At 36.4% G+C, this 26184-nt stretch overlaps 1 protein-coding gene and 1 long non-coding RNA gene across 2 annotated transcripts in view; one reads left to right on the top strand and one right to left on the bottom strand.

The window, feature by feature from the left end:
- Window positions 1-4380: 4380 nt before the first annotated feature.
- On the bottom strand, window positions 4381-7051 carry LOC106073492 (uncharacterized). The gene is made up of 2 exons (XR_001218787.2): window positions 6682-7051; window positions 4381-5042 (listed from the first exon to the last, which is right to left on the bottom strand). It is a non-coding gene; the product is annotated as an uncharacterized LOC106073492 (long non-coding RNA).
- A 293-nt stretch (window positions 7052-7344) lies between these two features.
- The window catches only part of LOC106073491 (uncharacterized), a 31136-nt gene continuing 12296 nt past the window's right edge, over window positions 7345-26184 (top strand). Inside the window, exons 1-9 of the mRNA XM_056043978.1 lie at window positions 7345-7473; window positions 11581-12220; window positions 12996-15467; window positions 16119-18264; window positions 19859-19979; window positions 20579-20975; window positions 22059-22343; window positions 23739-23951; window positions 25953-26088. Coding sequence (XP_055899953.1) covers window positions 11621-12220; window positions 12996-15467; window positions 16119-18264; window positions 19859-19979; window positions 20579-20975; window positions 22059-22343; window positions 23739-23951; window positions 25953-26088 — 6370 coding nt within the window. The 5' untranslated portion in view covers window positions 7345-7473; window positions 11581-11620. The remainder of the gene's footprint in view (window positions 7474-11580; window positions 12221-12995; window positions 15468-16118; window positions 18265-19858; window positions 19980-20578; window positions 20976-22058; window positions 22344-23738; window positions 23952-25952; window positions 26089-26184) is intronic.

The raw sequence follows: 26184 nt of genomic DNA, 5'->3' as shown, positions 1-26184 counted from the left end.
CCTACAACTACTTGATAACTATACATAGTGAGAAACTTACTTTGTAAATTAGAAACAAGGGCTGATCGAGTTCCTTGAGGGACGCCTAGCTGAGTCAGGCATGTGCTAATTTAAGTGTGCGACGCAGTACAGTAACTAGGCCTCGACTAGCGAGGCTTAGGGGAACGTACGCCAAAGGGTAGGCCTTAGACAAACTAGGCAACCACCCATGCAGTCCCCCCCCCCCCCCTTGGTGGTGGGAGGGGGGGCTCGACGTTGCTACAAAGTGTAAAATTTTGTTAAAGAAACTGCACAATTGAAAGGATTCTTTTTAAAACATTGTTCCAGTGAGAAGCCACTTTTTGCACATTCTTTTTCTTCTTTTTTTTTTTTTTGTTTTCTTGTTAATCATCCTTTCTTCCTTATCCGAGTTACCAGCTCAATCCAAACCCCGATAGCGCAAAGGTCTTTCATGGACGATTCATAATCAGCCAAACTGTCTCTAGAGATCTGATCCAAGTTTTACTTTTTTTTCTCTAAAAGAATTTGAGTCCTGTATAAGGTCCCCACCAATCGGAGGCCCTATATGAGGCTGCCTATTGTGCCTATATGCTTTGGCCGGCCTTGGGTTGGGACCTTCCAATAATGCATGATTGACTTCCCTGAGCAGAATCAGCGTAAACCGTAGGCCACGTTGTCGAGCGCCTTCGGCCTCGCGGTCCTTGGGGGCTCGCGCCTTATTTCCTTTCGTAAGCCTCTCATAAACTCTCCATTTAGGCCTACTAATTTAGAGGTTACAAAGAATATATCAAAACAGGCGACAACTCTAGCAATTATGGTATATTTATAGACTTATTCCTATTAATATTCACATATTTATATATGGGTACACATGAAATGTATCAGTGATAACAACATTATCTGAGCCTTGACATTCAAAATGAATTGGTCATCATCATCATCATCAAACTCCATTTGAGTGAGGGCTTGATAAGCTCAAATCCTCTCTTGCAAAAGCCCTGCAGTCTTGCGAAGTGCATACACGTCACCATACAGGTCGAGAAATTTTGGTTTCCCAGACGTGTCGAGGAGGAGATCGGCAAGTCTGGGGCAATCAAACAGAACAAGAGGCACGTACGGTTTCCTCTTCTTCCCCGCAGCACCGCGAATCGAAATTTGGCCATAGCCGTGAGAAATATGAGCCAACAGGACAGTGGCCTGTCCTGCACTGTGCTACAATAGCTTGCTCAGGCCTGGACAGCCTCCACCACGGGGAAGTGCGGTCAGGGCGCCTCATGTGCCCCCAGACTCCACTGGCTTTTTGGGACTTGTCCCAGCACTCAAACCACTTTTCCATTTCTGTTGTTTTTTTTAAATTATAGCCAGGGCATGATGAAAACTTACAGCCTGTTCAGTGGGTGGGAATAGCCCTCCCTGGTGGGCCAAGGAATCTGCAATAGTGTTTGCCAGTCACACCTATGTGACTCGGTACCCACTGCATTATTATAGGGGTGCCATAGCGCACCTAAATACAGTGATTGGAGCATGTTTGCTCGGGCTCCCCTCTTCGTGGATGCCAGCTTCCGCACAATGCAAAGTTTCCCTGAGGCCTGAATTAATCACAAGGATGTCAAAAATAATTACCGATAAAGTGATTCGTAGGGTAAAACAGGAAAAAAAAAAACACAATATTAGGCCTATTCATTTTGTTTTACTCGTCTGCGATCGAGACTGAACAAATGTCAATTATTTTACGACTTTTCATGCATTAACCGTCACAATGTTAGCAAACTTTAACGTGTTTCTTGTTCTCACTTTGACGTAATAAAAATATTTAGCTAACACAATGATGGAAGAACAATTAACACGATCGAGCGATATTAATTATTCCTAACTGTATAAACTGTCCTATCTGATGATACGACAATGGCGCAAATATATGGAAGGCGTTAAAGTGGAGTTAAAACTCTGATATAAGATGTTAATTCCAGAACATTTTGTTTTTACATATTCCATATTACCATCTTAACAAAATAAAATCCACACAACTCCACCTTTGTAGACACTGCGCCCACCCTTATGAAACCGTAAACCATATATCCTCTTTGAATGCCCATTCCTAATCCACCTTATAGGCAGACCCTACTACCACTACAGCCCAACATATCTAACACTATGTACGGCAGTGCTGAACAACTGAAGAAAACAGCACACTATTTTTCCTTGGCACAGTCTGCATAAGAGCTTACAGCTCAGCAGCAAAAAAAAAAAGCTGGCTAGAAGAAGCAGATATTGCAGACCATAGCTATTACCTGCTAATCAGAAACGTGGCATGACTAGAAGGGTTGAGTCCATGGAGCGCAGGGCTCTCTGAGGGACATATGGAGTGATCAATTACTAAGGTACAAGTAGGTCCAAATGAGATATTATCGCGAGTCAACATCATAAGAAACTCATGGCATTGGTAAAAGCCCATATAATGGTTCAGGAAAGACTTCCAGCTTTGACAGTTTTATCTACTAAACCGATATAGCTAAGATAAATTGCCTACCAATATAAGGGAGTTTAGAAAAGCTAATTGCAGGGAAAAAAAATGTTTGATAGTATTTTTTTTACCTACATTGCTTATATTAGGCCTAATTTCAACTCGCTCTGTCTGTCTATCTGGTAAAATTTGTGTAGCCTGCATGCTATTTCTCCCACACCCACACCAAGGGTCAAGTTGAAATGTTGCACCTAAAAAAAATATGAATCAATTAAAAAAAACAGTTAAGTAATTATTGATAATTAATTTATTTTTTTTTTGGTGGTCGTTGCGATACAACCTTCATGTCTAATAGCGTAGTAGCCTATTTCAAACCATATAACATCTCCGGACAACCGTTTTCAGTGAAATGTATTCACTATGTTAGTACAAGCTGATACACATGCACACATCCCCCACTTTTTTTAAAAAAAGTCTCACACGTTGTCCATCCCTCATCCTTTTCCAAAAAACTATGTGATGACATAATTACGTCCCTTGTACAGCTCTGGAGGAAAAATAAGTATGTATATAAGAGTTGATATCTTTCAGAGTAGGCTCTTATTGTAAAAATGGAGAAAAAAACAACAACTCTGCAGTGGATATTCACTTAAGAATATAACACAACTAGAGACATGGCTAATATCATTAGTGACCATCCCAGAACTGAAGATTAACAAAAAAAAAAAGTTAAGTAGCAATATTAATAAAACCCTTAATCCAAACTTTCTTGTAGGCTGCATATTCAAATGTAATACAATACTCTGATAAAGAGCATGACACTATTTCTAGTCATATAATAGCGAACTCATTTCTTTCGAAAAGCCATTTCAACAAAGAACAGATTACATGTGAGGTATGGGCTTCAGATTTTCATTAACCATGATGCAGAGTTCGAACCCTTTCCAATGTCATCCCATATGCCTTCCTGCAGGTGGTTTGGGCCAACATGCATAAATCTTCATTTCTGAAGAAACGTTTGATATTTGTATAACTAACTTCAAACAGTTTAAGTCACTTTATTAACATAAAACATTATTATATTCACAGGAAAAACTTGTTCTTTTATAAAGGAACATTTGTAAATTTTTGGCTGCCTAATTTTATAAGACATTTATTTGGTAAAGCATTTCTTGTTGACATCCAGCAGAAGTATTATCGCCCACCATATGAGGCAAATGTTCATAGCAGCTGCCACACACTATTTTTTCCTTGGCACAGTCTGCAAAAGAGCTGACAGCTCAGCAGCAAAAAGCTGGCTAGAAGAAGAAGAATAGCAGCTGCCTGGATGTTAAAGAAGACTGCTTGTTAGTACTTACCAACTTTAAGATAAACATCAGGGCTAGATTTACAAAAGTGTAACACTGAGCAACCTCCACATAAACAATTTTTCAACAAAATATGCATATCAATTATAAGAAAATAAGGGAAATTAAATTAAATTTATAAGTACCAGGTACTCTAATGTTTCTACACAAATATGATTTAAGCGCATTGAAACTTTTGAGTTTTCTTAAATCCGGTACTGAGAAACACAATTACTGATACAACTTTTAAAATAAAATAACCCTCTAATCTAATACTGTATACATAGCTCAAGACTTTAGCAATGATGATCCTGATTTCAACCCCTGCCATCCTGCAAGAGGTCTGAGCTAGGATGCAAATCTTCAATTCCAAAAGAAAGTCCAAAGCCTATAAAACAAATAAATTTACCTTTGTAGCACTGTATCCCAAAGGAGAGTGTGCTATCAAGGTTCAATTGTATCAGTTCATAAGTTATAAGGTTTTTGTTTTAAATGGAAGATCAAATATATTTAATTAAAATGTATATCATTTTACAGATTTAACTTCAAACTTGAAAAGAAACACAACCATGAGGTATAATCATGAATTTAATAACAAAATGTATTTACAGTAAATATATCACATTTTTTTAACAAGTTTAAATGGATTATATTAAATGCCAAAAAAAAATGTAACTTAAGTTACAAATATTAATTTGAAAGGGAAAAGGTTAATCGATACATTTTAAATTCAAGGTATGAAAAATAATCCTTTGCATATAACATTAAATTTTTAATTTCTTTTCCTACCAAACATTATGTTAACCACTACAAAATTAAATTTAGCAGAACTTAGAAAGAATAAATGCTATCACAAACTTCAACTATTAACAAATAACCAAAACACACTAATGATATGGTATGCAACCAATTACCATACCTAAACAGAGGGAAAAAAAACCACTCCAACAGAATAATATTACTAAATGGAAAAAACAGTAATTAAATTTAACAGCCAAAGAAAATTATTCATTTAATAGCAAAAAGAAAGTTAAAAGTAAAAAATTTAAGTAGTTCTATATATATTTGGGTAAAGTCAAAATCAATAATAAAGAAAAGTTCTCAATAGCTGTCATCAAGACTAGAACATTTTGTGTTGACAACTCTTGTAACAAGCTGTCTACACAAAGCAATTTGAGGTGTATTCTTAGACCACAGCCATAGTCCAGTTAAGTCTTGGTCCACTGTGTGATCTGAAAATTGAAAATGATTTTGAATGACCTACAGTTAAAATTTATAATAGTTTAGGTACTTGCTATTCAACATATAACAGGGCAGAAACAAAATACAGCCCTAACCTGCAAATATCGTTATGTATTTAAAATGCCAAAGAAAATTTAACAAATAGAATTGCGTGTGGTTTCTTAATTACTACAAACATGCACAGGCATAGCTATGGTGGGGGGGATGGGAAAATCCCTCCTGGCACCCACTTGAGGGGAGCCCCCAAATAAGTGTTCAAATTTTTTTTTACATTAAATATCACACCATTATCTCATGTCATGATGTTGAATGTCAAAATGCAGGGACAGCTAAAAAATCTGTTACTATAATGTGATGATAACCAATAGAATGATACAAACACTATATCACTTGGTTGTCTATTGTCATGACTGACTACACATAGCCTAGGCTAGCTTTACACTGACCAGTTTGTTAGAATCAGACACACAATCTATTTACTTTTTGGGACAGGGAGGGATGTAGATGAAAATGTTACTTTTTTAAAATTGAGTTGGTTATCATAATGCTTTTATATCTATCTATCTATCTATCTCTCTATATATATAAAACTGTACAATAGCTATATGGACTAGGCCATCACTAAGCCTAACTAACAGCCACTGTAAGAATGAATCGATAAGATTGGTGACATCTAGATTTGCTTTCAGTATTGTTGAGAGGAGTGACATATGCCAAACCTAAAAGCAAATCTCAAATAAAAAATAAAGAACCCTGTTTTTTTCTTAGATGTCAAGAATTTACTAAATTTTTAAATTTAAATATTTATAAGCATTTAAATAACAAACGGTACAATGTTTACTAATACAACTCTTTACGCACAATTTAAATATGTCCATAACTCAAATTCGTAAAAACCATCTGAGTTTCCCTTTAAGTTGTCCAGAGAAAATTATTCATAGACACTTTAAAAATATCTTGATGCTTTAATAATTGACACCAAGCTAGGTAACCTCAACAATTTTAAAGGCCTGAAATTTCTTGCACTCTATATAGCAAGCACAAGCTCAAGCTGACTTTGGCTGCCTGGTGTTGTGGTAGGAGCTCCTTAATTTTGTCACGATGATTTAAAGTCCAAGCATTGCCCACTTCCATCCCCAACTTCAGCAGGAGGTTAGGACAAGGACATAATTATCATCATTTCTAAAGAAATGCCAAAAAACCCTCATAAAACAAAACAGTTGCATCAGGCCACAAGATTATTAAAGTAATATAGTGATAGAAAATAAGTCATTATATCATATCACAGCTTCTACTGCCTCTAACTCTAAATTTATTTCCCCAAAATGTCCAGCTGAGTGAATTCAAGTAGGCCTATGTCTGTCAATCAATTACCCTTGCCTTCATTTGAATGCATGCACCACGGATATCGAAAATAATATATTACTTAATTTACAGCTTGTAACTTTAAAACTTGGTATTGAACAAGGTAATATTAGTAATAGATCTAATGGATCTTGATATTTTTTGGAAGAGATAATTTTATTACTAGATCTAGATCATCTAGAGTAGAATCTATGGAAAATGCTGCTGTAACCACTAAATTTTTTATTTTATCATATAATAAATATAAATTCTGTATACACTTACCAATGAAAGAACAGTTCCAATCATTTTTTATTCTTTTCGGCCTTATTTTCTGTATGTTTGTGTGCATTGTTGATAAGTTTCTGGACATTCTTTCTTGTGTGGCCACTGGGATCTTCGTAGTGATGCTGTTCAGCCTCTTTCTTGCTCCGTCCTTTTCCACTATGACCATGGTTCTCGTATTTGTCCTGTTCAATGTTGTATTTATCTAATTCGTCAAGGTATTTCTCATCTGCTCCAGACATTTTTTGTGGTTATTTGAAAGTAGTCAATTTTATTTTTTTTCACAAACGTTTAGAACTAAATATAACGTTACTAGAAAAAGAGAAATGTCTAACGAACATGGGGGTTAAGTCTGCAACGTAGACAGTTGTTTTGATGTTTACTAATTATCATTGGTTGTTAAAGAGTTGAAAGGTCAAAGTTGATAGATCTAGATCTATCTAGAGTCCGATCATCATCATGTTCACTTTCATAGATGTAGTTGAATTTAAAATATTTCAGATAGACTAAGACTATGATCCAAAAAGTATTTTATATAGGTCTGCCTATTTAAAAAAATAATATAGGTCTAGATCTATTTACTATTTTTAACTGACAGATAAATGGCAATGAAAGATAAAACTGAAAAATCAGCATCTAATCGTTCATGTAAACAATGTCAAGGCTAAAGGTTAAAAAAAAAAAAAAAAAAAAGGAAACACTCTTTAAAGGAAAAAATCAGGAAACAATCTTTGACAACAATGGCCTGTTTCTGATATTTATAAAATTTATTCAATGAGTCAAATGATAATTGTAAGTGTAATACCTAGGCATCTAGATCTAGTAAAATATTATAGTTTTATAATTTTAGAGTCTAATAATCATTAAATTTAGAAAGCCTTCAGGATAGAAGACTTAAAAGTAAAGTAGTAATTATACATAAAACACTGAACCAAGCATAATGATTCATATAATCTGTTATAATCATAATCTAAATCAGTGATCTTCAACCTTTTTTGGCCTACCGCCCCCTTTTCGAATTTTTTCTTTACAAAAATTCGCCAGCGCCCCCCTCTAAGAAAAACAGTTATAAAGAAGCGTAAGAAGGCAAATTTGAACAAAACATCATCTATCTATTAATTTGTATGCTGTCAATAACACTTATCCCGCTTGGGAGACGACCGCATGCCAAAGGCGATTGTTGTGAACTCCTTGGCCTATGACTGACGAGCCTTGAGGAGGACTGAGTTACAGAGATGCCCCCCTCCCCCGTGAGCGCTTTAAAGATTTATTCAGGCGCCATTTCGCTCTCACTGGCATAGAGGAAAGTACCTGGCAGCATTCTCTGGCAGCAGATAGCCTCTGAGAGAAACAGTTAGAGAGCTCTTACAAAAACTGCGGGACAAACATTTGATACTCAAAGAAAAGCCAGCATACAACGGCTTTGTCTGCATAAAATTCGGGAAAATATGTAGGTCGCAGTTGGGTTTGCTTAGTTATGTGAAACACTGGACTCAGCCGTAATCTTCGGAATTAAAGGCAAAAACAGGCAATATTATCATTATGCAAAAATTATGTCAAATAATTTGCAGTGATTACACACAAAAATTAATTGTAAAGACTTTCTTTCAAATCCTAAGAATAGTCTCCGTTTGAAGTTTTGAATATTAGGGCCTACTGTTTTTAGGTTTAATTGTAAATTTAGTTTTACTTTTTAATATAAATATTATTAGTGCTGAATTCACTACAAAATGAAATTAAGCTATTGGTAACCTTGTGCCTCCTGCAGTCTGACAATATTAGAAATTTCAAGCTTTAAGTTTGTCAAAGCGAGGCGAAGGTCTCCTCTAGTGGCTACATCCAGTCTATTTCTTTGCTTATTCATTAACTTTGTTACGCACTAAATCTAGGTTACCCATGTATGTTGAAAAGCTAAAACATAATTCCAATTTCGACCACAGTTTTTGAATTTTACTGAAACATTTAAATGCAGCCACATCTCTGTTGTGCCTCCAGGGGCGTAGCTAGGAATTTTCATCGTTTGGGGTCCAAGGGGCTTGATATCTTTGGGGGCCGCTGCATTTTGCGTAATATTTAATTAAATTAATCAAAAAAAGCACTAATTTGGGCCCTCTTTAAATGGGGCACGGGGGATTTTCAATTCCCCCCCCCCCCACCCACCCTAGCTACGCCACTGTGTGCCTCCTATGTTTACATTCTTTTTACTGAAGACATAGTTTTGTAAATCTATTTTTTTCATGCGACTCAATTTGAACGTCACTAACAGATGTTTAATAATTTACATTTATTATCATCTGAAAATGCCATCAAAGTAGAACTTACTTTTTTGCTAGTGGCAATTCACTAAATCTCAAGGAAATATTACATGACATCCCACTGAGTTTTCGTAAAAACATTTTATCAATGTTTTTTGTTTTTAAAAAGTTAAATTATTCTATTAAATGTTACATTTAATGTTTTTTTCAATTAATATTTTAATATGAATATATTAACATATCTAGATATAATCTAAAAGGCGTATTACCTACTTTGTTTATCAAATCTTAAACGTTTATACGCGCAAGATCCAAGGACAATAAATACTCTCCGATCACAGTAAAAGAAGCAAGAATTTAAAAATAGAAAATGGGATTTCCAAACTCATTTTCTAACGCTGTTTTTGTTCTTAAATTAGAAGCAAGTTAACTATAATTTGTCTATATTTAGTTTCCCAGCTTTAATGTTGAAGAATTTTTAAATTTGTTCTGTTTCAGAGCACCTTTAGTTTCTTTTTTATGCCCAGCGCCCCCTTACCGCCCCATTTTGTGCCCAGCGCCCCCCTACCGCCCCTTTGGCTCTCAGCGCCCCCCAAAATCTCGAAAACGCCCCCTAGGGGGCAATATCGCCCCCGTTGAAGACCACTGATCTAAATCTTCAAATAACAAAAGTTAATAAAATTAAAAATACTCAGAAAGTAAAGACGTCAAAGATAAAGGCATATTTCTCGTTCCATATGCTAGGACAAATTTGTACAAATATTACAAGTGCTCCTTCTTCCCTTGTGCTATTAGAGCAGAATTTAACTCATTGGTCATGATTGCCTGGTTAATTACTTAATTATACTTAATATCTTAATATGCATGACTAGGACGCAATCATCTTCTTTTTTGAAGTAACGGCTGTATCTTATAAGATAAGATAAGAAGTCTGTTCTAGAGAGTATTCTAGATCTAGTAATCTAGATCTAAAGTAAATCTAGAATCTAGCCAGCTAATTATCCTATAGTTATAGTTATATAGTATTAAGTATAAAGTATAGATTTAAGATTATAGACTACTCGCGTGACTATTAGTATTACTATATATGACTGACTTAATCCTGTGTACTCCCAGAGAAGCATAGGACCGCAACCACACCTCTCCACCGAACTCGGTTCTGAGCAGCTTTCTTCATCTGCTCCCATGTCATTCCAGTACCCTCAGCTTAACTGATGACTGACCTCTTCCAGGTTTACTTGGGTCTGCCCACTTTCCTCTTTCCTTGTGGGTTCCAGTCAAGTGTGTGCCTTGCAACATTGGTAGCTGGTTTTCGCAGGGTGTGTCCTATCCAGCTCCATTTTCATTTTGTGATGTCTTGGGCTATGGGCTTTTGTCTAGTTCTCTCCCACATATCGATAGTATTATCTTTTCTGGCCACCTAATTCCTAATATCCGGCGTAAGCATCTGTTAACAAAGGTCTGGAGCTTTTCCATATTTGTTTTAGTGACTCTCCAAGTTTCTGAACTGTATAGAACAGCAGTTCTCAACCTTTTAAGCTCGGCGACCCCTTTTTACAACCCCCACTCTTCCGCGACCCCCACCCACCCACATTTGCACATCAATAGAAGAATTGACAAAAAACAATCATTTATCGATGGTCTTAGGCGACCCATGGCAATTCGTCAATCGACCCCCCCAAGGGGGTCATGACCCACAGGTTGAGAACCCCTGGTATAGAAGGACAGGCTTAACGTTTGTATTATAGATTCGTATCTCGTTGTGTAGAGATAATGCCTTAGAGCGCCAGATAGTTTGAAGAGTTGAAAAGGCAAACCTAGCTTTATTATATATATTTATATATATATAGACTGTATACTGTTTAACTCACTGATTAACATGTATGATTAGATTGACACATGAAATGTAGGATTTGAATATTTGCTCTTTTGAAGTAGCATCTGTAGTCTATAAGTAAGATAAGATAATGATAGAATTAGAATCATCAATGTCTTATTCAAACTTAAATCTAGATCTAGTTATTGTCTAGTGAGATCATCAGTAGATCTTCAGTTATAATGAATTTTTAAAAATAAAAGGGCTAAAAATCAACACTTAAGCTCAGGGGCGGACTGGCTATATGGGCATTTGGGCAAATGCCCGGTGGTCCGGTACTCAAATGGGTCTAAAGGGCCTCATGAATGCAACATTGTTAAAGGTTTAAAAATATTATCATATATAAGGGGCTATATGGGCGTCATGTTAAAAACATCTCTTACAGACTACAGTATAAATAATACTAACTTAATCTAACACATTTTCAAAAATAATGTAATAGACCACATCCATTGACAAGTGCTATTAGTTGGCTTCATCTTTTTAGGGCCTACAAACATAGCGATTAAAAAGCAACATTAGGCCTATATCTCTTATAAAGATATAGAGCATGCATACAGTTATCAATACATTATAAAAAAATAACATAATGATTTTGAGAACAGATAGGCCTATAATTGGAGGCCCATCATATGATATACAATTTATGGGCTGTACTGTACAGAAATGCCTGGGCGTATTTTGACATCCAGTCCGCCCCTGCTTAAGCTGTTAAACTTTCTAAATTAAAGTGTTGTTTTTTCCTAATCTAAAAATCGTATGTTTCAGGAAAACTAAAGTTTCTCTCTGCAAACACTCACACATTAAAATGGAAAGTGATGAAGAAGAGGATTCAAACTCATTGCTTTCTCTTTCCCTCCTCCAGACTGATAATGGATCTGCAATGACCCTCTCAACAAATCAAACAAATACATGGTCCTCCTCAGCTGATGGGGCTGTGAGTGATATGGTGAATCAATTCTCACCAGTCTCCCCAGCTGATAGTTACCATGGCCAAGTACTAGCTGCCAGCAATGATGATGGCTTCAATAGGTTTTACAACTTTAGGTCATCTGAAAATCACCAGCATGTGAACAAGAGTAGTTCATTCATACGCACTGACTCCAGTGCTATTTCTGTTGACAGCAGCTTCCAATCATTGACAAGGATTAACACAGGGGATTTCAGTCATTCTGGCAGTGGAGCAGGCCATGGAAGTGGGTTCTTTGACCAAACATTAGATGCCAGGGGCAGTGAGGAGTATATCAATAAAGATCCTGAAAGTTCCTTTCGAAGTAACCAGTATGAACATATTCCACAGACTCGGTTGGATAGCACTACAAAAGCAAACCAAACCAACTTGAACCATAATGAAGGATACAGCAATATTATGAACATCTCCGTAGTATCTGAAAGTGATGGGAAAATGGCAAGTCTTTCTCAATTTTTTTTTTTTTCAAAATTAAACACACAAAAAAAATCATGAATTGAATGTCAATATTTTAAGGATTCAACTGTTACCAAATATTGTTTTTATTGTATAGCGTAGATATAAAATCATACATGGTCATAGTAAAACATTTCTTAACTGCTGGTCACCAATCAACTGCCTTGTTTTCCTCATGAAAAGAGTTAAATAATATCCCTTTATATTATCAATGGTGTTCGGCAGTTTGGTCACCAACACTATGTGCTAGTAAGTCCATGCAGCTAACTAGAAAAAAGATTGTAATAATAGAAATGATCCTTTTCTATTATTTTATTGCAGAAACTTCCAAACTATTTTCAGAAATTATATGAGCTCCGCTATATATTTAAAGCCATAGGGTTAGTGTTGATTGCTGCTTATTCCATTATTAATAATTATTCCTTTCCCTTTTGGAAAAGAGTAATAATGACACCATATTCTGCTGCACCATTGTGATCATGTTGATCGCAATCCAATTCACCACATTATTCTATTTATTTTTAAACATTGATACAAGTCTTTTTTCCTGAAAGAATCAGTGTGTACTAGTTTACATTTGGAGGGAGCATCTTAACATTATTTTGTAAAAAAAAAAAAAAACTTGTATAGTTTCTTCCCAATGTTCATTTTTTGTCACTATATGTCCTGATTTTTGCTTTACATTTTTGTTCTGGTAACATTTATATTCTGTAAAACAATTTTATGATATTTGTATTTCATTTTTGTTTGTTCACAGGATATATTTGAGTCTAGAACCAGACAAAATAATTTCATTAAAGACATTGACAATTTCTATGAACAATCCTTGAATAAATCATCAATGAAATCTGGGCCGAATAATGACATTTTACTGGACCGAAAGCATGTGGAGTTGTCTAATTTTGATGTTTTTGATGATTTTCCTTCAAGTAATCGAGACTTTACTCAGTCCTCATCTAAATTAGATGCATCTTTAGTTACACGAATAAATCAGCAGGGTTCGTTTCACCATCAGCAAGGAGGTTTTGACATGTGCCAAACTTCATCAGTTCCCAAGCATTCGGCATTAATTTCTTTTCTAAATAGTGGCTCCCAACTCATTAACTCATCAACCAGCATAGAATCAACCTCCAAAAGAATCCCTCCTATCCCATGCTCAGGATTCAATGGTTTCAATATAAATGAATATGTTAGGTCAGGGTCGTCATCGCAAAAAAAACCCAGCTTTATTCAAAACAATGAAATCCCTTCAGATTTTCAACCAGTTTTTCACAGTGATTTTACTGGCCAACAAAAATTATCTCCAGAACCTCATGTGAACTTTGATCATTCAAACCTAGCAGATGATCAAACAATCTCCAGGCAACAAAGCAAGTCTCTGCAGGAACCTAAAGACTATGTCAACAAATGGAGCGGTCGTCCAAGAGCCCATCGTAAAATGGCAAGACTTTTAGGTAGTGATGTAAAGGAACAGTTTAATATTCAAGAAACTTCCAAATCTTCTAATGGATCAGTCTCCCACAGTAAAAACTCCTATCAGCCAGTTCTTCAGAATGACTTTGCCAGCAATGGACGCAACTTTTTGACCATGGATGAAGAACTGGATATTCGAGCAAGTCAGCAACAAGAGAGACAGTTTCTAAGGAAAGGTGAAACATTAACCCGCCATCAAGTTTCACAAAGAGAACTGGGTTTCATGCAGTCTGCAGCATTTTCATTAGATGCAACTAGTATGTCATCTTCATCGACTAAAGACTCTATGAATAACATACTGGCTAATCAGCAGTTTCTGATTCAATCTCAACTTGATCTAGACTTTCATTCTTCACTTTCACAGAGAGATATTGATCTGAGCCCACATTTTGGATTGCAAACAGTATCAAAGGAGTTTGAAGCAGATCAATCCAATGTCAGTGCTGGGCAAGACTTAATCACTTTTGCACAGTCTCATTTGCAGCACATCAATCAACAAGATTTGTCTCTTACAGACAATTTGGGCCTTGGGTCACACCATTCTCAAGAGCTCAACTTGGATGCTTACTTTGCTACACCTAGTGAAAAGGAAGTGACCTTTGGAAGGAAGAGTGCCTCTGACGTTCAGAGAGACAACGGTGACACAGCCGACTTCAATATAGAAGAGTTCATGAACCACAAGGACATTGGTCAGGTTTATTTTGATAGATCAGACCTACCCCAGGACATGACTCTCTATCAGAAGACTGAAAAACAAGTGTCTTCTGAAATTCCCATGGTAACCAAAGATAAACTAAGGGCTCATCACTCCGTTATGGATAAACAGAGTGACATTTCTGAATTGCAAAAAGAACTGACAAAAACCTCAGCTAAAGAGAGCATGAAAAGGGTGAGAACTCCTAGGGATATAAACAGGGCTTTGGAAATACTTCAAGGGCTTCAGGAGCATGAACAAGAAGAAGAGAGACGCAAGGCAGTTCAACTGCGCCAGCAGCAGTATCGAAGTTCTGCAATTGGTGCCAGTCCAAAAAAGACATTTCACAACAAGCATTTAGTTGAGCAGATGGGCATTTCCATTCAGCCTTTTCTTGGGCAGTCATCCCACTTTATTGAGGACCAGTCTGTTAACAATCTGTTGGACCAATCACAACTCATCATTAATGATGCTCATCAAGATGGAAATGTGTTGCTAACCCAATACCAGCAGAAGAGTTTCATCCCTGTTCACCAGCCAAACATTGTAAATGCACAGAATAAAAAAGATTCTCAAAATTCCCACCAAAATGTCAGTGACTTAACATACCATGCAGTGAAAACATTTCCAAACTCAATGAAAGACATGGGCTCTAGTCAAAGCACTAGTGTGTTTATCAATCAGCATTCCAACCTTGCTTCCATGTTGACTGCAAACAGCACAGTCATCTCAGAATTGCCAAACCAAGAGCCCAGATCAGTTCACTTTCAAGGCCAGCAGACAGAGCTAGACTCCCTGGCTGGAAAGATCCAGTCTCAGCCTGGAAACTTAGGAGCTGAGCCAACAGCTAAGAGGCGAAATGAGTCTGTCTTAAATGAGAACAGAGACAAGAAGATCAGGGTTGCAGATGCTAACACACAAATCTCGGAAGACTTCTACGCGTCTGCTAGTTCAAGGCAGCAGGAAGATCTTCTGATGTCATCTCGCAAGAGTCTGTATGCCATGATGACTAGGGAGGAATTTTGTGATGCAGTTCTTTCGACACCTAAGCAAACTGTCAAGGTAGGTTGCTAACAACTAAAGTTCTTATGTTTAGAGCTTGTAAAGAAATATTAAATGTTTTTTTTTGTAAAATGTTTTACATGTTTCGGATGTTCCTTCAGAGTTGAAGATAATTACTTCCTAGTCCAAGCTCCAGCAGGACGACGGGGGATGGGAGCGGGCAGGGTTTGAACCCTGGACGATTGATAAATCTGAACGACAGTCCAGCGTGCAAACCGCACGACCAGGCAGATAGTCCACAGAATCTGCTAAAAAACAATGTTAAATTTTCACAACAGATTGGTTCAGCTACACTGTAAAATGTATTGAAAAACATCAAATAGTAGTATAAAAAATTTAAAGAGAAATTGAAATTGGTTCAGGCCATTTTTATTTATATTAAACAAGAAAAGTATCTGAGCTATTTATTCATGTTTTTAATTTGACATCATTTTTACAAAATGATAGAGGTATCTCTATTTTATGATTAAGATTTTCTTAATTGGTATTCATTCCAAGCATTATTGATGGTTCTGACATCTTTTATGCCCATTTCTTTGTTCTCACAATAAAGCTATTTTTATTTTGAATGGGTGGATCTGAAATTTTATTTATTTAGTTTGACATTTTCTTGTAATAGCAATAGTTAACTTGATATGTTTTGTCTTGCAGATTCATCAAGCTGTCCTGTGTTCCATGAGCCAGTATCTCTCCACTCTCCTCTTGAACATGAAGCCCAATCCTTCCACAGTGGCTGCAAGCTCAGAGCCCATCTCCCCGTCAACTTTCTACTTCTCCAACTCAGTCTCCAATCAAGGGGTCCTACTTCTGGTCAACTGCGAGACCATCAAGCCCAGCTCTATTTCTGCCTTCCTAGTTTTCATCTACCTGGGCAAAACGGAATTCAGCGAGAGCAACATCCTTGATCTCTACATTCTGGCTTGCAGTCTGAAGGTAACGTCTCTGGAAGACCTCTGCAAAAAGTTTATGTGGTCGACGCAGATGCCGGACGATCACATCAAAGTGCCGCAGCTTTTGGTGTTTAGCCACAAATCAGAAACCAGGGACCAGTCCAGCATGGCAGAGCTGGGGGCTCCAAAAGTCTTTGAAGATAAAAGCATTAACACAGCTTCAAATGTAAAATACATGGAGGTCTCTACTCAGACGGACAGATCAACTACTGAGTCAGGTGGAGGAGGTCAGGAGGAGTGGGTCATGCTGAAGAAAACAAAACAAAAAACAGTGTCACCATCGAAAGGTCCTCTCTTGAACAAAAGCAATCAGAGCTGTGAAAACATAGTTAATTGTAAAGTTGGCAAAAAAGGATGGCTTTCTCCCAAAAAACACAAACTAGAAAGTCCTTCAGAAGTGGGACACACATCAAAGGATAACTTCTTAAAAATCGGCAACATTGAGGTCTCTAAAGTAAATGATGCTGTTCAAAGACTAGAAGAGAGAAATGCTTCTAATCAACAAACATTTTTTCAGTTGGTTGACACAGAACAAAGTGTTGACACCAACACTGATGCTCCAGAGAAACCATTTGGCATTAATTTTCCTCTGGAATGTCAGAACAAGTTACCAGCAGGAAGCCCTTTGTCTCACAGTGGTCCCTCACTCCATAAACGAACCACGGTGGAAATAGCAGCTGCTGCTGCAGCGGCTAAGCTGTCTGCTCACTCCTATGGGACCAGACTTGCGAGAGGTAATGGAAGACCCCCATCATACGCTACTCTGGTGTCTGTTCAAGAAAAAAAGAAAGCTATGAGCCAGAAAGAGAAAGCAATCCCCGCAGTTTCCAAGAAGAAAGACTTCATCAAATCTAATCCCCCAATTGAATACAGCCCGGGCCATAATAATGTCCAATTACCAACCACAGAATCCCTTCAGGCCATCTTAGAGAATAAATGTGAGGACAAGATAACCACCAACAAGTCAGCTAGCAACACATCAAATCTATCAGTCAAGAGGCCTATTAAAAAAAGTATTGTTCACAGGACTGAATTCTTAAGGAATGCCTTCACTAAGGATACTTTCTTAGACGCAGAAAGTGTAAATGTTAAAAGTGATATCAGCTCAGCGTTGATGAATGAATATATGGACACTGGGGATGGAAATGACTGTACTTTCATTGATTCCATTGTCAACACTATTGAAGCAGAAAATATGGATTTCCAGAAAGTCATCAGTGACCTTGACAATGAACTTAATAGATCACCGCCACCAGCTCCCACACCGGTAAGCTCATCCGTGTCATCCACATCTTTGGCGTCTCCACTCAAGTCTCCACAACTATCCCTTGCAACCTCAGAGTCATCATCTCCTGTTAAAGCAAAGTCAACGCCCCAAGGTTTCAGAAAGAGGCTCATCCATATGATGAACTCTGAAAATAGCACGTTTCTACAAGTGGCATTGCCAGTGTCTCAGGCACAAGCAGCCATGACCCTGAGCAGTAGTCAGATTGATGCACAAGCTTCTGTCTTTCAACCATCTCCAGAAGTAACTTTAAACAACTGTCAGCCTGAACCAAAGCAAACTTCCTCTACCGGGGAAATGACTCTACCTTCAAAGCTAAACTTGGACCTAACAAAGTCTCTAAACAAAAGTTCTTCCACTTGTTCAGAGGCCACTCTTTATAACTTAAAGGAAAACTATTCTTATGCTAACAGTTATCTCCAAAATATAGAAGAAGAAGATTTGGAATCTCCCATTCAAAATAAACATAGTGTCAGTCTTTTGGAATCTTCTCTTAACAAACACACCTTAATGACTGCAATGGAAGTGTGTGATATTGCAGCAATTAAGACTCAAGACAAAGGTATTACATTTTTTTAAATTTAACAACGCATTTTTTATCTGTACTTTGCTAAGTGAGATATGTTTTGTAGTTTTTTTTACTAGTTTAGACCTGTGAAGAGAAAGATTAATACATGACCTATAATAATAAGGCTTGTCTTCGAGTCTGAAGATTAATGAGGAATGCAGTATTTCCCATGGCTACGCAGCCCCAGCTGTGACTTACATCCAGGGCAAGCATAACCATTGTCCGCTGGTGGTCGCTTAAGATTTTCTTTTCGCCGTCTTCAGCTGCAGATTTTGTTTTGGTCTCACATGCGTATCCTGCGGCCTTTGTGAGTGACCTTCAACTGTCTCATCCTGGGTCTGCATGCAACCAGGTACTCTCTTCTATGTCAGCTAAGGCAAGTAGGCGCCTAAGCTGGTCTTTAAAGCATTTTTGTGGGGCACATGACCTATAACTCTACATGTATACCTGTACTTCTCTAGATTGAAATAGTTGATGTGCTTTATATTGTTACTAAATTTGGGCTGGTATCCCCTTTTCTTTTTTTTTTTTTTTGCATTCTCCCACACTATAATCATTTCCCAAACACACTTTAGGTCTTTGAATTTTAGTATCTATGCCAAAAATAAAATAGTCCTACACGTGTTGTCTGGCAATTCTTTGTTTTTTATATCTACCCTAAGGTCAATGTTATTCAATAATCACAAAGAGGTGTGGCTCAACCTGTGGGCATCAAAAAACAGGCAGAGCTATGTACAAAGAAATGACCATGCCAAACAAACTGGACAGTATTAGCTTCCTCTCCCTCAAAGAGCAATCTACAATCTTCCAACTAAGAACAGGACACACACCTCTGTTAAATTACCATCTGAACAAAATAAATTCCACACAACTCCCCCTTTGTAGGCACTTCACCCACCCTTATGAAATCTTAAAGCATATCCTCTTTGAATGCCCCTTCCTAATCCACCTTAGGCAGACCCTCCTACCACTACAGCCCAACATAATCAACACCCTGTATGGCAGTGCTGAACAACTGAAGAAAACAGCACACTTTTTTTTCTTGGCACAGTCTACAAAAGAGCTCACAGCTCAGCAGCTAAAAGCTAGCTAGAAGAAGAAGAAGAATCTTTAATATCTAGATACATTTAGGTTTAGCCTCCAAAACATTCCTTTTCACATTTAACTAACACTTGCACAGCCATTTTGTTTTGGGAAAAAAAAAGAATTGTCAGTTTTTATGAAATGTCTACAATCCTGACTTAACAATCCTAAGACAGCAAATCAGTGTTTTCTGGAAGGAAAAAAATGATGTATTATTATTTAGTGCTAAAAAAAAAATTTATTTAGCTTTTATTAAGATTTATTGGGATGAATTAATAAAGAAAGCATTATTTTGGGAAAATTAACAGCTGATAATTTTGAATGTGAAAATTGCTTCTAAAGTTGTTTCAAGCATATGTTTCAGTAACAACAGGTTAAAATGTCTTTCTTTTTTCTTCCCCAAGTGGGAAATAAGTGATGAGTGTGTCAGAATATTTGCTTAGTTGTGATGCGGGATGTAACCTTTCACTTCAGTTTTTAAGCTAATTCAACTCATTCATTTCAGCTGTGTCATCACCCCTCAGCAATTTTTCTCTGATGACGGACAGAGATCTAGGATTGAAAGATAGCCAGATTCAAAGCTTTGATCACAAGATATTCAAACGGAAGAAGAAAATCAAAGTCAGGTAAAACAAGTTGACTTTTGAACAAAATATCATTCCTCCTACGGTACCTTTTTTTTTTTCTCTGAAGCATTTCCGCTTCCTCCTTGACCTTACAGCTCTTAATTGTATTAGCTATAGTAGATTGTGGTATGTTAAACTATGCTTTGAATTATTTACAATTCTCTGATCATTCTTAAACTTTTTATTTATTTATTTAGTTTTGCTATTTGCTATAAACTTTTTTCAATCAAGAAGTTCAGGCCTTAATTTGACCCATAAGTCTGCCTTGATCTTTTGAGTTAATTTAATGATAGCATTGCACAACTGGGGGGCTTGGTGGCTGAGTGGTAAAGCGCTTGTCTTTCGAACTGTGAGGTCCCAGGTTCTAATCTCATTGAAGACTGGGATTTTTAATTTCAGGATTTTTAGGACATTCCTTAGTCCACCCAACTCTAATGGGTACCTCAGTAGTTTGGGAAAATAAAGACGATTGGTTGTTGCACTGGCCACATGACACCCTTGGCCATTGAAACAGATGACCTTTACATCATCTGCCCTATAGATAGGAAGGTCTGAAAGAGAAACATTAGTTTTTATTGCACAATTATTTTCTATTTCAGAAAGCTTCCTGTGGCTGAGGTAGAACTTCTGACATCAAAAAGCAAGAAATGTGACAGTGAGAACAGTTTGACTAAAGCAAGACAAAGGAAGGTCACTGGTAGTGATTCTGAAGGTGGAGGAGGAGGCAGACTAAAAAAATTGTCTGCCGACAGACCTCAGACACAGGCAAATGTCAGGCCGCCACCCAAGAAACGAGCCAAGATGGAGCTTGAGCTGATGAAAGCAGCCAATGAAGTAAAAACCAAAAATGTGGACACAAAGATGCGAGAGCTAGAAAAATGTTGTGTTAGTGAGAATGCAAGTGATGCTTCTACACCAACTTGTGCAGTCCAGGAGAATGAGCTTACAACGATTGGGGAAGTTACTTCTGATAGAAATATGACAACAGTTGATAAAGTGAGTGAAAATACATGTCCTCTTTTATTTAAAATATTATTATCATGTTGTTGTTTTTCTGGGATTATTTTAAGACCAAAAAAAAATATGTTCGCTTTAAACTTGTTTATTTGACTTATCCTTCAGCTCAATCTCTCACCTCATTTCATTCAATGAAAACACGGAGGCATATTATTATTACTTAATAGTAAGACATAAATTGGTAAACATAATGGTGGAAATGGCAACATTTAATTTGCTAGACTTTAAAAAATACCTAGTCCTTTATACCTAGCTTAAAATAATTTTTTAGAAATATTATAACATATGGCTGCCTGACCATGTCTTCATGGTTTCAATTTACCCTTTGTGCTGCAAGACTCGCCCATCCTACTTGAAATTTTTACTTAGGACATATAGTCTTCATTTCTCTCTGATAATTCTAGAATAAACATTTTAAAAAGAACATTAATTTTTGTTGGTAGACTATTTCAACTTAACATGTTTTGACTGTCAAAGAAATTTTAACAAAACATACAACTCTTTAGGCAAGAGGTGCCCATTGATAACACAGCCTTGACATTTGTACACATAGTGAATGCTTTTCATTGTTTGGGTTGAAAACCAGTTTATCTTCCCTGTAAAATATGTGAATGAAATTAAAGAAATATCTAACATCATTTTTAAGCCTCTTTGTTTACAACTGTATAGTTAGCACGCCCACTGCCAGAAATATCTGGGCCCCAGGCAACAAAGACGCCCCTGAGTACACCCAGCTCTAATGGGTACCTTACATTAGTTGGGGAAAGTAAAGGCTGTTGGTCGTTGTGCTGGCCACATGATCCATTAACCATCAGCCATAGAAACAGATGAATTTTATATCATCTGCCCTATAGACAGCTTAGATGACTAGGTATATGTAGACCCTTCTGCCTTCCTATATGTTAAAAGCTTTCAAATATGTACTAGGGTTTAATTTTTTTAAAGCGTGAAGGAGCTCCCCATCTGTTGGGGACCAGGACTAACCCTGTCTGTCCTCCCTGGTGGCAGTTCTGAGCTTAGCAAGACAAACACTTTGATAGATATCATTGATTATGTTCTCAGAAACCACCAGAGAACAAAGTTGGACAAAATCTGAACAAATCTTCATTGAGCAGCACTGACCAAAGCATCATTGAAAAGGACAACGTATTTTTAGAAGAGACCAAGCTGACCTCCTTGCTGGAGAGCAAAATCAAAAAGACCAACTGTAAGAAGCCAATCACCTGTACTCTTTGCCAGTCTAAGTTCCGTAGGGCACGCCGTGCTGTGAAACATGTTTTAAACCATGGTGTCAGCAGCAGTGAAGTGATGGACAACATCAGTTTTGGGCAAGGGGAAGAACAGGAAGTAAGTTTGATGTACATCAATTAGATTTGTATTAGATGTTTACATGTTGAACAAGAAGCTTTTTTGTACAGAGATTTGCATTCATGTTAGATCTTAACGTATTTGTTTGTTTCATGATTTTAATAGATCATATTTTTTTTTCTTCCCTTTTTTTCTGTTATACATTACAGACGTTACATTCCCTTTTTAGTTATTAATAAAACACAGGCGGGTGAAAAAAAATGTGTGTGATAAATTGGTGCCTAGATCATTCTTTTCTCCATAGAAGTGGTATTTAAGAACTCATAAAATTAAAGATTTAAATATTGATCTAGTAAAATGGATTTCTATGGCTTTTACTCTTTTAATGTGGTCCTTAAGTTTGGCTGTTTTTCTAGTCTCATCTGCTTAAAGTAAATGTGGTGGGTTGTGCTGGCCACTCAACACCCTGGTAAACAACAGAAATGTATCATTCTATTCTTGTAGGAAAAAAACAAAATTTACATGACTTATCTAAAGAACTAATTACAAACATTGGTTCAGTATAATGCTTTTAAAAGTAGCTAACCTGAAATAGAGTTGTTACAATGTTTTAAAGTGGTGAATACTTTTGTGTATTTTCTGAAGATAAATCTGTGTTGACACAATGTTCAAAGTCTGCTGGAGATGCTTGCTTAGTTGAAGAAATAAGACAATGCCTCTTTACAAAATAGAATCATTGAACCCTTGTAGTAGAAATCATGGAAATGTTGAGCACACACTATATATATCAAGCTTCTTTTTCTTCGTTCTCAAATTGAAGGGTTCAGATGACTTTACCAATACTTGGCATGAACTGTGCAGTGGTTTCCAGATCATGCAGTTTTTCTTCTATTGGGATGTTTCGGGGCCAGTGTCCTGCTCTGGCCACTTAATGAAGCATGCAGCCCTGAAGGACATGGTTGGCACTTTCCGGCAACACTCTACAAGGGCAAATCTCCCTAGTCCCAACTCTGGGTTTCGGAACAAATGTTGTCTCATCCCACTGCCTCTGGCCCTGAGGTGAAAAACCAGTAGCTGGTCAAGACAGGATAGCTTATAATAGATGTTATATATCAAGCAATAATACACTTTAAAATTCAAATTCCATATTACATTGAAGTAAACTTGACATGAAGCTTGAAGCTTATAGACTCAAGTAAATGTATTTCGGACCCCAAACTAAGCTCATCTCTTTTATTTATAGTTTGCCTTTATTTCAGAAATAGAAAGTTCATGAATGTTTAGGTACAGGAAATTATCTCCCTTGCATTATCAACTCTTCTGTGTAGAAAATCAAAGCTACTAGTAGCCAATGTGTAAAAAAAAATTCCTGTTTACATTTCTGTGGCAACCTAGATGACAATAATCAAATATTTTGTACCTTTGTTGCTCCAGGCCTGCGGTGTGTGTGGCTATGTCACCAAGGACCAGAGCTACCATTACATGCACTACCACAAGTATTTCAAACATGGCATCCCTCTCCCCATGGGCTGGAAAGCTGACCGCTGTGAGATCTGTGGGAAGGAGTGCTTCAACAAGTTCCAGCTGAAAGAGCACATGCACACACACAAGGAGGGTCAAGGCTACATCTGCTGGATCTGTGGCCAGGTAATGTTTTGTTTATTTTTGTACAATTTGAGGATTAATACATAGATCTAAATCTTCTAATTTGAGATGAAACATTAATTCTTAGTCGCAAGAAGTTGAAGTAACATTTCAGTCAGTTCCAGCATTGATATGCAAATTTTTAACAAAAAAAAGCAATAAAAAAAAAAAGATCACTAACTGTCACAGTCTAATTAAAATCAGCTTTTAACAAATAGAAAATTACCCGTATTTATTTATTTATTGCAAAATCAGAGGTTCTCTTTCTGCACACTAGGAAAAAATCTTGCCAACTTGGAAAAAAAGAATTATTGACACTTAGAACAAAAACTGTCATAATAATTATAAAGTAATAAATAAATACAAATAAAACCATTTATATAATTGCGCTGTATAATTATATTCTAATGTATAATTAGAAGCTTTATATTACACGTTATCACTGCTCTTTAGTTACCCTGAAAATATATAAATATCTATGATTTACTCTATGTATCGTTTCTACTTATCAGTTTGAATTCAACATGAACTCAATCTTAACAATCGCATAATATCTCTTTTTCAAGGTTTTAATGTGCCAAACTTTTAGGCTATTTTTTTTTTAGTTCTTTTATTTTAGTTTAGAATTTAGTTTAAAAAAGGCTTGCTTATTAGGGTAGATCTAAAAATATTACTATATGAATGCCAAAGCTTGATAATAATGATTGTATTGATGGTCCATTGCATCAGTGGATTAAATATTTTCTGATAGGGAGAAAACAAACTGTAATTATAAATTGCTCTAAATCAACACCAATAACAGTAAACTCAGGCGTTCCTCAAGGAACAGTCATAGGTCCACTACTATTTTTAATTTACATAAACGATTTACCAAATTGCATTAGTTCAGGAACAAAAGTCAGATTATTCGCAGATGATTGCATAATATATAGAACAATAAAAACAACACAAGATACAGAAATTTTACATAGAGAATTAGATGAATTACAGAAATGGGAATCAAATTGGAGCATGTCTTTCCACCCAGAAAAATGTCAGTTATTAAGAGTAACAAAAAAGCTAAAACAAATTAATTCCACTTATCTAATTCATGGAGACGAAAGGCCCAGGAGAGATCTGAATGGAAGGATGTGTTAAAGCAGGCCAGAGCCCTCCATGGGCTGTAGCGCCACTGGGATGGATGGATGGATCTAATTCATGGTAAACCAGTAACACAAACTAAAAATGCAAAATACCCAGGTGTTATAATAAATGAAAAACTGTCATGGAATCCCCATATTGATGAAACTATCAAAACATCAAACAAAGCATTAGGGTTTATTAAAAGAAATTTCTATAAATCTAATAAGAACATAAAACTAAAATGTTATTTAACCTTGGTTAGGCCAATAATAGAATATGCATCCTCTGTTTGGGACCCCCCCAACTCAAGAAAGCCTTAAGAAACTGGAACAGACACAAAATAGAGCAGTGAGATTCATAACAAACGAATATTCACACTTGACTAGAATAACACCTTTAGTTAATCACTAAATTTAGAAAGCCTTCAGGATAGAAGACTTAAAAGTAAAGTAGCAATTATACATAAAACACTGAACCATAATCTTCAAATACAAAAACAAAATTTATTAAAATACTCAGAAAGGCACAAAAATAAAGGCATATTCCTCATCCCATATGCTAGGACAAATTTGTACAAATACTCCTTCTTTCCTAGTGTTATTAGAGCATGGAATGGGTTGCATGAGCAAAACCAGTGACTTGGCAGAATTTAAGTCATTGGTTAATATTCATGACTGAATGCATGACGCGTAGGATGTAATCATCTTCTTTTTGAAGTAACGTCTGTATTATATAAGATAAGAAGATAAGATAATATAATTTTTGAAAACTTACTTTATTTTATTAGGTTTTATAGATCTATATAAAAAATATACAGGTTTTCTAATAAAGAGAAATTATTAAAAGATTAACAAATTACAATTCTGGTTTTATTTGATTTAGAGTTTTAGATCCAGGAACTGTTTCAACAGCCATGTGTTCCACAAGCACAACCAAATACGTAAATATAAATGTAAAGTTTGTGAGAAATGCTTTAAAACCTGGACACAGTTGAAAGTTCATGTCAGGTCACACACAGGTATGTTTAATCTATTAGAACATTGAGAAACCACCACAGATAATTTTTTTTTACTTTTTCACTACTATAAGGGCACTTCATGTTTAAAATATGAAC

The sequence above is a fragment of the Biomphalaria glabrata genome, chromosome 10 (genome assembly GCF_947242115.1).
Source record: "Biomphalaria glabrata chromosome 10, xgBioGlab47.1, whole genome shotgun sequence".
In the NCBI taxonomy this organism is placed as follows: domain Eukaryota; kingdom Metazoa; phylum Mollusca; class Gastropoda; family Planorbidae; genus Biomphalaria; species Biomphalaria glabrata.
Note: the sequence above shows the minus strand (reverse complement) of the source record. Positions and strands in the feature narration are given on the sequence as shown.